At 44.1% G+C, this 16,647-nt stretch overlaps 1 protein-coding gene across 1 annotated transcript; it reads left to right on the plus strand.

The window, feature by feature from the left end:
* The first annotated feature begins 1,489 nt into the window (after positions 1–1,489).
* On the plus strand, positions 1,490–16,190 carry LOC126155966 (uncharacterized). Its single transcript, XM_049916272.1, has 3 exons — positions 1,490–1,598; positions 2,877–2,938; positions 15,760–16,190. The coding sequence occupies exons 2-3, from the start codon at positions 2,895–2,897 to the stop codon at positions 16,157–16,159; spliced, it is 444 nt and encodes a 147-aa protein (XP_049772229.1). The 5' UTR covers positions 1,490–1,598; positions 2,877–2,894; the 3' UTR covers positions 16,160–16,190.
* The last annotated feature ends 457 nt before the right edge of the window (positions 16,191–16,647 follow it).

Genomic DNA, 16,647 nt, shown 5'->3' on the forward strand with positions numbered 1-16,647 from the left:
ACCAGAGCGCCACTTTGCCCGGTGTTTGTAACATAACAAATATTTTACGCACTAAAAAGATCACGCATGTAAAGTCACTGTCATGTGTGAAACAACATTCAGGTTCGGGACTGCTTTGGTATTCATGAGTTATGGAGTACACAAACAGTTTCTACAAAATTCTTGTGTGGCTGTCAGCCGGTAATAAACAGTACAAAGGGCATCGAATATTCTCGAACACTGTGTTTTCGTATTAACTTGATCACTTTTTCATCGTTACTATGTAGCGTCTCAAATTTTATGAGACTTGGTACGAACTTTTTATTTAAATTTCGTAGCAATATTTTGCACGTTTTGTGATGATATCTGGTGTCCTTTGATTTCGTCTCCTCCCGTGAGCGTGATGAGGAACTGTTGTTATACTCTAGTGGAAATGTCTTTATTCTAGGCAGTTCAGTCGTTTGTGATTTGTCATCATCATTTTCTGCACACACTTTCTCATTGCCAGATCTGTCTATAAAAGTTACCAGACTAACAGTTCTTGATATCTCCGAGCATTGCTCAAGAAGTTAATCTATGAGCTAACTTCTTTCGGTTATTGTGTATTTACCACGAATAACATCTCTTCCCCGCCTTAATTCAAAGCACCATTTTTTCATATTCTACCATAAACAGAATTGCAATACGTTTTCCACTATTAGATGGTTCCCATTCTGATTACTGCCGATTAAGTAGTCAAAAGGACTGAAGACTGATACCTGGTAGACAAAGTAGAAAGTAGTTTGAGATTTTTGGGTATAGTTTCGAGCCAATGTTATCCGTTAGGAAGTGGAACATTTTTTCTGAGCGTTGTGAGTGGTGTGACACTAATTCACAGCCGTAACCGTAACTACAAAATACTGGTATTGTTAAGTCATTGCCTATAAATACCTGTAAACTGTGTGTGTCCAGCAGTTGTGGTTGGTAAAATAATAAAAATAAAGACCATAAATGAACGAATACGCCAAATAAGCCACAGTAGAGGTAGCCATGTTCCCTCTGTAACAGTGATTTCACAGGTTCCTGATTTTTCTCTGTCCAAATGGTCAGTGTAGACTACTTTTATTTATATTTGTGTTACCGAGTCTTGGTCTATACCTACTGGTCATAATACTGCAGTATACTTAATCTTTTTAAATGTATTACGTTTAAGTGAGTCTCTGACTGGTCTTTTCCTGTCAAGTGTCCCAGAATAGCATAAGCTATTTTCCATCCTTTCTAGGTTGTGTTTTCCCCAAATTTATTATAAGATATGTTGCGCGGGGTCAGTTTGGGTGTGAGCTCAATTAGCTGCACACGCACGTGGGTCCTTAGCATTCCTCGTGACAGTATCTCCCAGGACTTCCCGTCCGGACAGGCCTCGGAAAGGCGAACGGTACCGACCGATCGCCTCGGTCGATAATCGTCACTGGATGCGGATATCGGAGGGCATGTGGTAAACACACCGCTCGCCTGACAGTTGTCAGTTCTCAGTCAAGTAGCTCCTCAGTGGGTCTCACGAGGGCTGGGTACAGCCCTCTCGCCAACAGCTTTCGGCGGATTCGGACGGTCACCCATGCACGTGTTAGCCAATACCGACGGTATGGTGATCTGACGGAAACCGGTGTTACCACTGCGGCAAAATCGTTGGGGCAGTGACAATATCAGCGCACGATTTTACGTTTGTCGCGCAGTACACACCACAGTTTTGGTTGAGTTTGTTGGTAGCAACAGTTTCTGTGCCTTCGACGGAAAATTCTGCTAGATGTGATTTCATGTTGTCTATTTTAACTCGCTTTGCAAACTACGCTGTAGACAATGAAATAAAAAGCTTGACATATAACAGCAATTTGGAAATAATAGAACTTTTCTTCATCTCGAGTCTTAATAGCCTGGAAGATAACATCTATTGTCACAGCACATTCTTCCCGGATGATTCAACTGCCATGAACGAAGTGTTCACATAAGCCAGTTCTGCAGACACACAACATCAGTTTCACATGATGCTGGTCTGCATATACTGATAACAGGCTACAAGTTTCAACATATTCCGCCCACTACACATAAACTGTGTTGCCCACATTTTCTTCAGGTTTGATCATGTATTTATGGAATCCGACACTTCGTGCAAATTTCTGTCAGTATCTGGATATCGCCTTACAAATCAGAACACTTGATGAAGCACTGATACGGGAAGACCAGTTCGCTCGGAAAAAAAAAAAAAATTGCATACAGATCACTTTTGCTGTGCTGAATAAAAGAGAATCATAATACAAGAAGATGATTACTTTACGGTTTTCTAATCATTAACGCATCATTTGAAAATCTACAACATTGCCTGTTCTGCTTCATGTCTTGTTACTGCATATTATTACAAATTTTATATGTCATACAACTTTTGTCGTACTTTACTTCTACAGTCTCGGTTTATTTACTTAGGAGAAATTTCAGGTTAATCCAGATGCAGTGACTTTCGTGGACGTTAATTGTAAATACCAGAAATAAAAAGGGAAACCGGAGAAATGTACGCAGTTTTTGTACCACCGTGTCTGGGAGTTTATGGTGAATTCAGACTTGAGGCAGAGATTATAGTGATGAAAATCTCAACGTTTCTGCATTTTTTAGCTAACGTTTTAGGTAACCATTTAATCAGGGATACTCTACAGCGTAGTTTTTATTTGCAAAGGAGAATCTGAGATGAAATATGAAATTTCTTTTCGTACATAGTGAAACCATTTTGATAATAATTTGTAACATAAAATCGAATTAGACTATAAAATGGTAGCCGTAAAGGCAGTTCCTATAACATAAAGTATGTTTGTTCTTGTAGTAAATTTTTTTAAATGCTATCATTAACAGATTTTTCGTTTGCCTTTCAGGAAATTTTGATCACCTCAATGAAGAATATCCACTTAGACGCAGCGAACAAAGGCAACATCATGTAAGTAAACATTATTTGAAACATATTTTCTTTTGTAGAAATCCTATTATGGATCGGATTTCTAATCATTGTCTTTCTACGCATGGGTCCAGTACAAGATTTTCCTAACTTATCACTGTTCTTTTTTGCGCTCAATAAGGAATGAATTATTGCGGAGCTGGCAAAGAATTCAGAGTTCTCATTTACTGTTACTATCAGATAGAAGAAAACGCTAGAGACTGGACGGTCTTGTAAGATACTGATGTTGCTATGGTGAACTTCAGAAGGCTGGTTTTGTGTAGCGCTTCAAGCTATTATATCCTCCTCAAAGCTTTTCGATACTGCTCTGCTACACAACCTACATTTACCTTGCCGTAGCCAAGGGTCAGTCTTCTATAAATTTTACTTCCCACGATTTCCTCAGATACCAATTAATTAATCCAGAATTGTTCTGTCAAGTTGTCCCCTCTTTTAGTAAAGTCCTGCCACCAATTTGTCTTTTCAGTTTTTATTTAGTAGGTCCCCACCTCTTCATTAGTTACCGACCTTGCCATCTAATCTTCCGTAGGCGGCACCACATTTCAGTCTTTTGTTCTCTTTATGTATGAACTGTGTGTCGTCGACATTTTACTTCGGTAAAAGCTACACATCAGGTAAAATATTTTCAGGACTTCTTAACACCGAAATTTATATTCTCCTTTTCAGAAACACTTATCGTGCTATTACCAGCCGCCGTTTCAAATGCTCTTCAATTAGCAAAACTAATCGATCACTTTCAGTGATTCCGTTCCTAATTTAACTCACAATTAAGTGCCTGCAGAAGGTTCATCAAACCACCGTCGAAATATTTCTCTACCGTTCCATTCTGAATAGCCCTCAGTGAACATCGACAGTTAAATCTTTTCTGATAAGCTCTGATTTCTTTTATTCTGTTACGATAGTAATTTCTCGCCTTGCAGGTGGGCATCAACAAAACTTTTTCACAATCTGAGGAGAAAAGTGGTGACTGAAATTTCTTGAGAAGATCCTGCCGGTACGAAAAACGCCTTTCTTTCAATTATTGCCACCCCAATTCACGTATCGTCTCCATGGCACTCTGTCCTCTGTTGGGCGTCAACATGAAACGATTGCCTTTCTTTGTACTTTTTCGAAGTCCTTCGACAATACTATCTGATGCAGATCCCACACCTTGCAGAAATACTCCACCAGCGTAGTTCAAGCTGTCGCTCTAGTATCCCTCTTGCCTTTTCTAAATGTTCTGCCAATAAATCGCAGTCTTTGGTTTGCTTTCCCCACAACATTATCTACACTCCTGGAAATTGAAATAAGAACACCGTGAATTCATTGTCCCAGGAAGGGGAAACTTTATTGACACATTCCTGGGGTCAGATACATCACATGATCACACTGACAGAACCATAGGCACATAGACACAGGCAACAGAGCATGCACAATGTCGGCACTAGTACAGTGTATATCCACCTTTCGCAGCAATGCAGGCTGCTATTCTCCCATGGAGACGATCGTAGAGATGCTGGATGTAGTCCTGTGGAACGGCTTGCCATGCCATTTCCACCTGGCGCCTCAGTTGGACCAGCGTTCGTGCTGGACGTGCAGACCGCGTGAGACGACGCTTCATCCAGTCTCAAACATGCTCAATGGGGGACAGATCCGGAGATCTTGCTGGCCAGGGTAGTTGACTTACACCTTCTAGAGCACGTTGGGTGGCACGGGATACATGCGGACGTGCATTGTCCTGTTGGAACAGCAAGTTCCCTTGCCGGTCTAGGAATGGTAGAACGATGGGTTCGATGACGGTTTGGATGTACCGTGCACTATCCAGTGTCCCCTCGACGATCACCAGTGGTGTACGGCCAGTGTAGGAGATCGCTCCCCACACCATGATGCCGGGTGTTGGCCCTGTGTGCCTCGGTCGTATGCAGTCCTGATTGTGGCGCTCACCTGCACGGCGCCAAACACGCATACGACCATCATTGGTACCAAGGCAGAAGCGACTCTCATCGCTGAAGACGACACGTCTCCATTCGTCCCTCCATTCACGCCTGTCGCGACACCGCTGGAGGCGGGCTGCACGATGTTGGGGCGTGAGCGGAAGACGGCCTAACGGTGTGCGGGACCGTAGCCCAGCTTCATGGAGACGGTTGCGAATGGTCCTCGCCGATACCCCAGGAGCAACAGTGTCCCTAATTTGCTGGGAAGTGGCGGTGCGGTCCCCTACGGCACTGCGTAGGATCCTACGGTCTTGGCGTGCATCCGTGCGTCGCTGCGGTCCGGTCCCAGGTCGACGGGCACGTGCACCTTCCGCCGACCACTGGCGACAACATCGATGTACTGTGGAGACCTCAGGCCCCACGTGTTGAGCAATTCGGCGGTACGTCCACCCGGCCTCCCGCATGCCCACTATACGCCCTCGCTCAAAGTCCGTCAACTGCACATACGGTTCACGTCCACGCTGTCGCGGCATGCTACCAGTGTTAAAGACTGCGATGGAGCTCCGTATGCCACGGCAAACTGGCTGACACTGACGGCGGCGGTGCACAAATGCTGCGCAGCTAGCGCCATTCGACGGCCAACACCGCGGTTCCTGGTGTGTCCGCTGTGCCGTGCGTGTGATCATTGCTTGTACAGCCCTCTCGCAGTGTCCGGAGCAAGTATGGTGGGTCTGACACACCGGTATCAATGTGTTCTTTTTTCCATTTCCAGGAGTGTATGTGATCGGCCCAATTTAGGCTATTCGTATTTGTAACCCCTAAGTATTTAGTTGAATTTACAGTCTTCAGATCTGTGTGATTTATCGTGTAACCGAAAGTCCTTTTGGTACTCAGGTGGATGACTTTACACTTTTCATTATTTACAGTCAATTGTTACTCTTGGAACCACACGGTTATCTTGTATAAATAATTCTTTAGTTGTTTTTGATCATATGATGACTTCACAAGGCGGTAAATGACAGCATAACCTGCAAAATTCTAAGAGGCCTACTCCGATTGACTCTAAAATCTTTCATGTACATCAGCAACAGCAGAGGGCCTCTAGGGCGTCCTTGGGGGGACACCAGGTATTACTTCTGTTTTACTCGACGACTTCCCGTCAGTTACTACCAAATGTGATCTATTCGACAGGAAATCACGAACACAGTTGCGCAACTGAGCCGGTACTCCATAGGAATGCAATTTCGTTAGAAGGCGCTTTGAGGAATTGTATCAAAGCTTTCCGGACGTCTAAAAATATGGAATAAGTATGACACAGACGATAGCCCTTATTACGTCGTGAAAATAAAGAACTGCTTTTGTTTCACGAAAGTGCGATGGCACTTATTACAACATGAAAATAAAAGCTGCCTTTCTTTCAAGGAAATCCGTATTGACTATTTGTCAATAAATCGTTTTCTTTGAGGCAATGCATAATGCTTGAGTGTAGTATATCATAAAAAATACTACTGAAAATCGATGTTAGCGACATGGGTTTTTAGCTCAGCGGATTACTCCTATTTCCTTCCTTGGGTACTGGTGATACTTGTACAACTTTAGGTGCGGATTTTCTGACAAGCGAGCGGTTGTATATCATTGCTAAAAATGGAGCTATTGTATGAGTACATTCTGAAAGGAACCTGACTGTAGCCGAGCGGTCTAGGGCGCTGCAGTAATGAACTGTGCGGCTAGTCCCGGCGGAGGTTCGAGTCCTCCCTCGGGCATGGGTGTGTGTGTTTGTCCTTAGGATAATTTAGGTTAAGTACTGTGTAAGCTTAGGGACTGATGACCTTAGCAGTTAAGTCCCATACGATTTCACACACATTTGAACATTGAACTGGTAAGCAGTCCTGGGCAGAGTTATTTAAACATTGCGCTTTAATTCGACTACTTTCAATTACCCTTGTTTTATTTTTTGGATATCCATCTTATAACCTTTGTTAAAGACACTAATTGCACTGTTCAACTGATGTATGAAGTGCGTTCCGTCAGTGAGAGATTTTTAATGGCACTGGCAAACCGCAAATATTTGTTGTCCCTGAACCTTAAATTTTCTTCTCAAATGTCTCTTTCATTCACGTTATTTGTTCAGTCTACAGCTAGAGTAATGTTGGGTATACTACTTTCACAACTACAGATTCCCACTGATGTCCTTTGACTCTTGTAACTGCTGTCATTCTCCAATAGTCGTAGTCGTTTGCTACTTGTGTATTGTCCCTGCTACATTTAGAATTTCAAAGAGTGTGTTGTTTTGTTGTAAATATATGTTTCTTTCTTGAACGTGTCATCTAAAGTAAGTTGTTGGGGAAGTACTCCTTCACATGTTCTACTTTTTTTTATGGAATCCAGTTTCAGTTTTCCGCAGGTCAGCTATTTTCAGTTGTACTATTCTTTTGAAGATAAACCACGCTCACTTTTTTTGCAAACAATACTTCTTAAACTGATTGTTCGATAAAATTCCTCTTGCTAGCAGCTGCCTTCTTCGGTAGCCCTATTGCAATTTTTATATTGTTCTTGAAAATTGCCGTATTTGGGCCATAATGGATTTTACATATCGACTGGAGCAGTTTTGCACAGTGGTTGATATCTACTATCTTATCGAATGATCAGCCGCATTCGGTAATCTGAGGTAAAATTATTTGGGTTTTATCTTATCTTACTGTTTTCATATTCACACGAGAATACTCTCTACTGCAGAGAAAAAGTTGTGATGTTAATTTGGTTCCAAACTTACCCTCAAGGGACGGGATGTTGAATTGATGTAACAGAATCTGACGGCGATTGATAAACGACACTCCAGGATCTTTCGGAGTCTCTACAGTGCTCATTGCGAGTGTCAGGCGCGGAACGGGACGTACAAGGGCTGGCCAAAAAATATGGTAACACCGTAAGAAATGTGTGCTTGAACATCAGTTTTAGCAATCCTGAAAGTAACGCTGTTGTATTCGCCCTACGGAATGACCTCAACATGTTGCTAATGTTAGTTGTGGTCATAAGTGTTCTGTATACTTGTGAGTGCGTAAGATCGGAGGTAAGCGAGCTCGAACGCGGGCAAATTATTTACGCTGGTGTGGTGGAGATTTCCGGAAACAAGGTAGGCGAAATGTTTTGCACCGTATCGGAAATATATACCGCGTACACAGTAAGCGGAAAAACATCGTCCTCTACGTCACAACGTGGATGAAAGTGTGTGTTGAGTAATCGCGGCAGACAGTCGTTGAGGAGGATTGTGACGACAAGTAGGGGACCAACAGCTGCAAAAGTCACTATAGATCTGCTTGTCGCACTCGTGAACCCCGTAAGCACCAAAAACAGCACGAAGGATGCTCCATAGCAGGGAATTTCAGGGCAGGAGGGAATTGCAAATGACTTAATAGTGATGCCAATGCCCGTAACGGAAAATGCGCCGAAGCCGTGAAACCAACACTACGGAGCGACGGAGGAAAGACTGGTTTTGTAAGCATGGGGATGAATTGTCACTCCTCCCTGACAACCTTAGTCACCATATCTCAATCTTCCTGCGCCCTCGTGGTCTGTTTAACCATACTATGACGCACGCCCCTGCCGTATTTTTTTTTTTTTTTTTTTTTGTGGATGAACCTAATGTGACTATAGAGCTACCTTATGGGCTTTCAAAAACTGTTAATTTTTAATTTCTCTTCAATTTTTGTACGCTAGAGTTCTCAAAAATCTGTAAATTAAACTAAACCACGAATTTTAATCGTGCACTCTCTAATTTTTATGCATTTATTTATTAAAGTTGATCACATTACTGCTTTTAAGCTGTCTCTTACTTCGTACGCGGGTTTCGCACATACAGTACTTTGTTTACGTTGCAGTCAGCTGAGAACGAACAATAATTTTAATATGAAAAATAATAATAAAATGATTGTATAGTCTGTAGAAACGTCATGAGTAAATAGTACTAGCTAAGAGCTAATAAAGTTCACACTGACAATGCTTCTACATCTTCTGTTTCGAATAATAATACCAATAATAACGATAACTAAAATAATAATTACAGAAGCAGATATAAAAAGAATTTATAGGCGAATAAAATAGATGATTTCTGATATAGCGAGTTCTGAGGTAGGGAAATTTAAGGAGACTGCACCGGCTAAGAACGCTGGGAAATGAGGAAGATAGGGTTGGAAAGAAGGAAGTAACGTGTGCGTACAGGAACAATTTTAGCCATTATTGTTGCTTCGGTACTCAAGTCATTAACAGGTTTTCGGAACTGGAGATGTTATTCAGTTCTCGAACACAGTGTCTGAGGTTATTCCAGAGTCAGGTTCCTGCTGCTGAGAAGTGTCGAAGTCTTTGCTGAAGTCTAAGAAGCATACGATAGTCACCTCTTGTCCATTCACGACAAGCTTGAGATTACCCGTTTTCTTTATTGAGGGAGATGTGTAGTGCTTTTTACGGAAAATTGACTGGAATTCGTCTAACAGCTTGCTTGCAGTTAAGTAGTTGGATATCTTGTCGTGGACTATATATACTAAGGACTTGGACAGTGCAGGAAGAATGAAAATAATCTGATAATTTGTGCCAACGTCCTTTTTATCCTTTTTAGGTAGTACTACGATATGGGAGTGCCTATCTTGTTAAGAAGTACAATGCAATGTTCCTTCGGACATGCATGCATGTCCGAACGAACAGGCACTCGGGTGACCATAGCCTTCATGGAACACATAAAATGGTTCTCAGTCGCGAATCTGGACAATGGCGACAATGGAAACTTGTGCCGGTCCAGGAATCGAATCCGGATTTCCAGCTTATCGTCAGCGGTCACCATACCATAAAGCTATCTGAGCCCGCTTTACGACTAGACTCAAACTTTGGTAACTGGTCAGCCATGTGTCATCTTGCTTTCGTACAACCATTTTGTATATTCCTGTACAAAGGAAACATGCCCGATGTTTGCGGAGAAATACGATTCTGTTGTTCCTGTGTTGTTGAGGAGTACCGGGTGATCAGAAAGTCAGTATAAATTTGAAAACTGAATAAATCACGGAATAATGTAGATAGAGAGGTACAAATTGACGCACATGCTTGGAATGACGTGGGGTTTTATTAGAAAAAAAATACAAAAGTTCAAAAATGTCCGACAGATGGCGCTTCATCTGATCAGAATAGCAGTAATTAGCATAACAAAGTAGGACAAAGCAAAGATGATGTTCTTTATAGGAAATGCTCAATATGTCCACCATCATTCCTCAACAATAGCTGTAGTCGAGGAATAATGTTGTGAACAGCACTGTAAACATGTCCGGAGTTATGGAGAAGCTTTGGCGTCGGATGTTATGTTTCAGCATCCCTAGACATGTCGGTCGATCACGATACACTTGCGACTTCAGGTAACTCCAAGGCCAATAATCGCACGGACTGAGGTCTGGGGACCTGGGAGGCCAAGCTGAGCACAAGATCATCACCAAACGACGCGCGCAAGAGATCTTTCACGCGTCTAGCAATATGGGATGGAGCGCCGTCCTCCATAAACATCGTACGTTCCAGCAGGTGTTTATCAGCCAGGCTGGGGATGATGCGATTCAGTAACATATCGGGGTACCTCTCACCCGTCACGGTAGTAGTTATTGACATTTTGCTGACAGCGCCATCTGTCGGACATTTTGTGAACTTTATTTTTTTTTTTTTTTTGTTCTAATAAAACCCCATGTCATTCCAAGCATGTGTGTCAATTTTTACCTATCTACATTATTCCGTGGTTTATTAAGTTTTCAAATTTATACTAACTTTTTGATCACCCGGTACATTGCGTCGTATTTATCCGAAGAGAGATTGCATTCTACTTCTGAACAACACATACACAGTAATAAAGTATTTCTCTCCTCACACCGGGCAAGCGACGTAATCTACATTTCTCCCCTCTACAGGAATATACACTCAGATGACGAAAGTGATGGGATATCTCCGCATATGAAGTCGGACCTCCTTTTTCCCGGCTTAGCGCAGCAGCTCATGGACTCAGCAATTCGCTGGAAGTCGTCTGCAGAAATATTCAGCCATGCCGTCCATAACTGTGAAAATGTTGCCCGGAGCAGGATTTTGTGCACGAGCTGATCTCTAGATTATGGCCCGTAAATGTTCGATGGGATTTTTGTAGGACGATATGCAAGCTCAAATCATACGATCGAATTCTCCAGAATTTTCTTCAGACCAATAGCGAACAATTGTGGCTTAGTGACATATCGCACTCTGATCGATAACGATTTCTTTGTTGTTTCCGAACATGAATGGCTGCAAATGCTCTCCAAGTATCCCAACGTAACAATTTACAGTCAATGATCGGTTCAACACCACCTTGCACGCCGGCCGAAGTGGACGAGCGGTTCTAGGCCCTTCAGTCTGGAACCGCGTGACAGCTACGGTCGCAGGTTCGAATCCTGCCTCGGGCATGGATGTGTGTGATGTCCTTAGGTTAATTAGGTTTAAGTAGTTCTAAGTTCTAGGGGACTGATGACCTCAGAAGTTAAGTGCCATAGTGCTCAGACCCATTTGAACCATTTTGAACCACCTTGCACAGTGCCTTTTTGATAACCTGGGTCGATGGTTTCGTAGATTATAGGGCGCATTCGAACCCCACTCAGCTCTGATCAACTGGAACTGGGACTCGTCTGACCATGCCACAGTTTCACAGTCTTCTTGGATCCAACCAATGTGGTGACGAGTCCAGAAGTGATGTAGGCGATGTCTTGTCTTAGCAAAGCACTCGTGAAACTTCGTGCCATATTAAAACTGTGTGCAGGACCGAGACTCGAACTCGGGACCTTTGCCTTTCGCGGGCAAGTGTTCTAGCAAAGTAAAGCTGTGAGGACGGGGCGTGAGTCGTGCTTGGGTAGCTCAGATGGTAGAGCACTTGCCCGCCAAAGGCAAAGGTCCCGAGTTCGAGTCTCGGTACGGCACACAGCCTTAATCTGCCAGGGTTTCAAATCAGCGCACACTCCGCTGCAGAATGAAAATCTCATTCTCAAAGCACTCGTGTCGGTCGTCGGCTGCCGTACCCCGTTAAGGCCAAAAAATGGTTCAAATGGCTCTAAGCACTATGGGACTTAACATCTGAGGTCATCAGTCCCCTAGACTTAGAACTACGTAAACCTAACTAACCTAAGGACATCACACACATCCATGCCCGAGGCAGGATTCGAACCTGCGACGGTAGCAGCCGCATGGTTCCAGACTGAAGCGCCTAGAACCGCTCTTCCACACGGGCCGGCCATTAAGGCCAATGTCGCTGCTCTGTCCTATCGGATACGTTCGTCGTACGTCTCACATTGGTTCTGTGGTTAAGTCATGCAGTGTGGCTTGTCTGCTAGCACTGATAATTCTACACAAACGCCGCTGCCCTCGGTCGTTCAGTTGTCCGTGGTAACAGGTAATGCCTGTAATGTGTTATTCTCTCACACTCTTCACATTGTGGGTCTCGGAATCTTGAACTGCCTAACGATCTGCGAAATGGAATATCCCATGCGGCTAGCTCGAACTACCATTCCGATTGCAGAATCACTTAATTCCCGTCGTGCGCCCATATTCACCTCGGAAATCTTTTCGGATGAATTCCCTGGGTAGAAATAACAGCTCAGCCTGTGTACTGGCCTTTTGTACATCGTGTACGTGGGATGGAGCGCCGTCCTCCATAAACATCGTACCTTCCAGCAGGTGTTTATCAGCCAGGCTGGGGATGATGCGATTCCGTAACATATCGGGGTACCTCTCACCCGTCATGGTAGTAGTTATTGACATTTTGCTGACAGCGCCATCTGTCGGACATTTTGTGAAGTTTATTTTTTTTTTTTTTGTTCTAATAAAACCCCATGTCATTCCAAGCATGTGTGTCAATTTTTACCTATCTACATTATTCCGTGGTTTATTAAGTTTTCAAATTTATACTGACTTTTTGATCACCCGGTACATTGCGTCGTATTTATCCGAAGAGAGATTGCATTCTACTTCTGAACAACACATACACAGTAATAAAGTATTTCTCTCCTCACACCGGGCAAGCGACGTAATCTACATTTCTCCCCTCTACAGGAATATACACTCAGATGACGAAAGTGATGGGATATCTCCGCATATGAAGTCGGACCTCCTTTTGCCCGGCTTAGCGCAGCAGCTCATGGACTCAGCAATTCGCTGGAAGTCATTTGCAGAAATATTCAGCCATGCCGTCCATAATTGTGAAAATGTTGCCCGGAGCAGGATTTTGTGCACGAGCTGATCTCTAGATTATGGCCCGTAAATGTTCGATGGGATTTTTGTAGGACGATATGCAAGCTCAAATCATACGATCGAATTCTCCAGAATTTTCTTCAGACCAATAGCGAACAATTGTGGCTTAGTGACATATCGCACTCTGATCGATAACGATTTCTTTGTTGTTTCCGAACATGAATGGCTGCAAATGCTCTCCAAGTATCCCAACGTAACAATTTACAGTCAATGATCGGTTCAACACCACCTTGCACGCCGGCCGAAGTGGACGAGCGGTTCTAGGCCCTTCAGTCTGGAACCGCGTGACCGCTACGGTCGCAGGTTCGAATCCTGCCTCGGGCATGGATGTGTGTGATGTCCTCAGGCTAATTAGGTTTAAGTAGTTCTAAGTTCTAGGGGACTGATGACCTCAGTATATGTGCGTATCACTGTCCAGTGATAGTTTTCACCTCAGTGCACATAGGCCTAGTCAATGTAAGAGTGCAGGTTGCAGACACATGGTTGGCGTCATATGGAAGCTGCACTGTGGCCGTGAAGCGTGCTCGGATAGCCTTATGGAAAGGTGACTGCTCGCGATAAGTGGAAAATCTGAGTTCGAGACCCGACTCAACAAAAGTTTCCATTGTCATTGCATTACATATACATCTACATTTATACTCCGCAAGCCACCCAACGGTGTGTGGCGGAGGTCACTTTACGTGCCACTGTCATTACCTCCCTTTCGCGCATTGTTCGCGGGAAGAACGACTGCTGGAAAGCCTCCGTGCGCGCTCGAATCTGTCTAATTTTACATTCGTGATCTCCTCGGGAGGTATAAGTAGGGGGAAGCAATATATTCGATACCTCATCCAGAATCGCGCCCTCCCGAAACCTGAACAGCAAGCTACACCGCGGTGCAGAGCGCCTCTCTTGCAGAGTCTGCCACTTGAGTTTGCTAAACATCTCCGTAACGCTATCACGCTTACCATATAACCTTGTGACGAAACGCGCCGCTGTTCTTTGGATCTTCTCTATCTCCTCCGTCAACCCGACCTGGTACGCATCCCACACTGATGAGCAATACTCAAGTATAGGTCGAACGAGTGTTTTGTAAGCCACCTTCTTTGTTGATGGACTACATTTTCTAAGGACTCTCCCAATTAATCTCAACCTGGCACCCGCCTTACCTACAATTAATTTTATGTGATCATTCCACTTCAATCGTTCCGTACACATACTCCCAGATATTTTACAGAAGTAACTACTACCAGTGTTTGTTCCGCTATCATATAACCATACAATAAAGGATCCTTCTTTCTATGTATTCGCAATACCTTACATTTGTCTGTGTTAAGGGTCAGTTGCCACTCCCTGCACCAAGTGCCTATCCGCTGCAGATCTTCCTGCATTTCGCTGCAATTTTATAATGCTGCAACTTCTCAGTATACTACAGCATCATCCACGGAAAGTCGCATGGAACTTCCGACACTATCTACTAGATCATTTATATAGATTGTGAAAAGCAATGGTACCATAACATTCCCCTGTGGCACGCCAGAGGTTACCTTAACGTCTGTAGACGTCTCTCCATTGAGAACAACATGCTTTGTTCTGTTTGCTAAAAACTCTTCAATACAGCCACACAGCTGATCTGATATTCCGTAGGCTCTTACTTTGTTTATCAGGCGACAGTGCGGAACTGTATCGAACTCCTTCTGTAATTCAAGGGAAATAGCATCCACCTGGGAGTCTGTATCTAATATTTTCTGGGTCTCATGAACAAATAAAGCGAGTTGGGTCTCACACGATCGCTGTTTCCGGAATCCATGTTGATTCCTATAGAGTAGATTCTGGGTTTCCAGAAATGACATGAAACACGAGCAAAAAACATCTTCTAAAATTTTACAACAGATCGATTTCAGAGATATAGGTCTATAGTTTTGCGCATCTGCTCGACGACCCTTCTTGAAAACTGGAACTATCTGTGCTCTTTTCCAATCATTTGGAACCTTCCGTTGCTCTAGAGACTTTCGGTACACGGCTGTTAGAATGGGGGCAAGCTCTTTCGCGTACTCTGTAGAATCGAATGGGTATCCCGTCAGGTCCAGTGGACATTCCTCTGTTGAGTGATTTCAGTTGCTTTTCTATTCCTTCGACACTTATTTCGATGTCAGCCATTTTTTCGTTTGTGTGAGGATTGAGAAGGAACTGCAGTGCGGTCTTCCTCTGTGAAACAGCTTTGGAAAAAAGGTGTTTAGTATTTCAGCTTTTACGCGTGTCATCCTCTGTTTCAATGCCATCATCATCCCGGAGTGTCTGGATATGCTGTTTCGAGCCACTCACTGATTTAGCGTAAGACCAGAACTTCCTAGGATTTTTTATACGGATGACGATTGTCCATACGCGCAACTGGCGACAAATTTGATTTTAGGTAGTGGCTTAACAAGTCCCAGTTGGCAAACCTCGCGGAGAACACTCGTGGCTAAGAATTGGTTGAAGATATGTGTTATAGTGGGAGAAAGTGATTCAATAATAAACTTCATCATTTGGTCTGTAATGCCATCGTCCCAGTATATGCTGATGACCATGTGCGCCACAAAATGGCTCGCACTAACTCGAACCAACTGTCTGTTACCACAGGGACGTGGACATCGCTGATGCGTCCGCACCGTCACCGGAGGCGCGCAGGCGCCAGTTCAATCAGTGCGGCGACGGGGAGCGGTTGTCAGTGCAGCAGGAAGCCCAGAGGAGCAGCAGGAAGCTGAAGAACGGGGCAGGCATGCGGCAGCACGTGCGGGAGGTGACGCCGTACGACTGGAGCTGCCAGCGTCGCTTGCGGAAGACGCCCGAGGAGGCCAGCATGTCGCAGAGGGAGGGGCGCCATAAGGCGAAGGACCTGCATCCGGTGGTGCCGCCGAGCCGCCCCGCCACCAACGGCTTCAGTGGACGCGCGAGCATCTGGGCCCCGGGAGGCTTCAACCCGCTTCTCGACCTGAGCCACCTGCTCAACAGCCCCGAGTGGCAACAGGACGGGGCGTAGCACGGCGGCGACGGAGCCCTCGTGTGATAACGTCAGCACTATGCCCAGCTCTGCATTCCGCCTCCTGCAAGGCATCCCCCGCGTAAACTGGTTACTGCACTGAGCATGACCACCTCCATCTCAGGTCTTCCCAACTGTCCCTACTCCTTCAAAACAAGACAAAGTGAAAACCACCTCAGCTACTGTCAATTTCGGGTCACCTTACCCAAATACTAATATTATGATTAACTTGTTGAGCAGCAGCACAGTAAGACACAAGTCGTAATGACAACGAATGCATAGTTGCAGATAATACTTAAACAGTGTTAAATGGTGCTGATATGTATGAAAATTAACTCATACGAATAAAATAGATTTATAAAAATAATTTGTGCAAAACGTTTTATTGTTTCACAGTGCGTTCTTCCTTAATTATGTTCTCAAGTAAATGCAATATTCGTGGGTCTGAAACTAATGGCTTTGTTTGATGTATAACATTTAGCTATTAT

This window comes from Schistocerca cancellata, chromosome 1 (assembly GCF_023864275.1).
Source record: "Schistocerca cancellata isolate TAMUIC-IGC-003103 chromosome 1, iqSchCanc2.1, whole genome shotgun sequence".
Classification (NCBI taxonomy): Eukaryota; Metazoa; Arthropoda; class Insecta; order Orthoptera; family Acrididae; genus Schistocerca; species Schistocerca cancellata.

Excerpts from the sequence above, each read along its gene's own strand:
- LOC126155966 (XM_049916272.1), top strand. The coding sequence starts at position 2,895 with ATGAAGAATATCCACTTAGACGCAGCGAACAAAGGCAACATCAT. Across the intron at positions 2,939-15,759 it reads GCGAACAAAGGCAACATCAT|GGACGTGGACATCGCTGATG; the intron begins GTAAGTAAACAT and ends CTGTTACCACAG.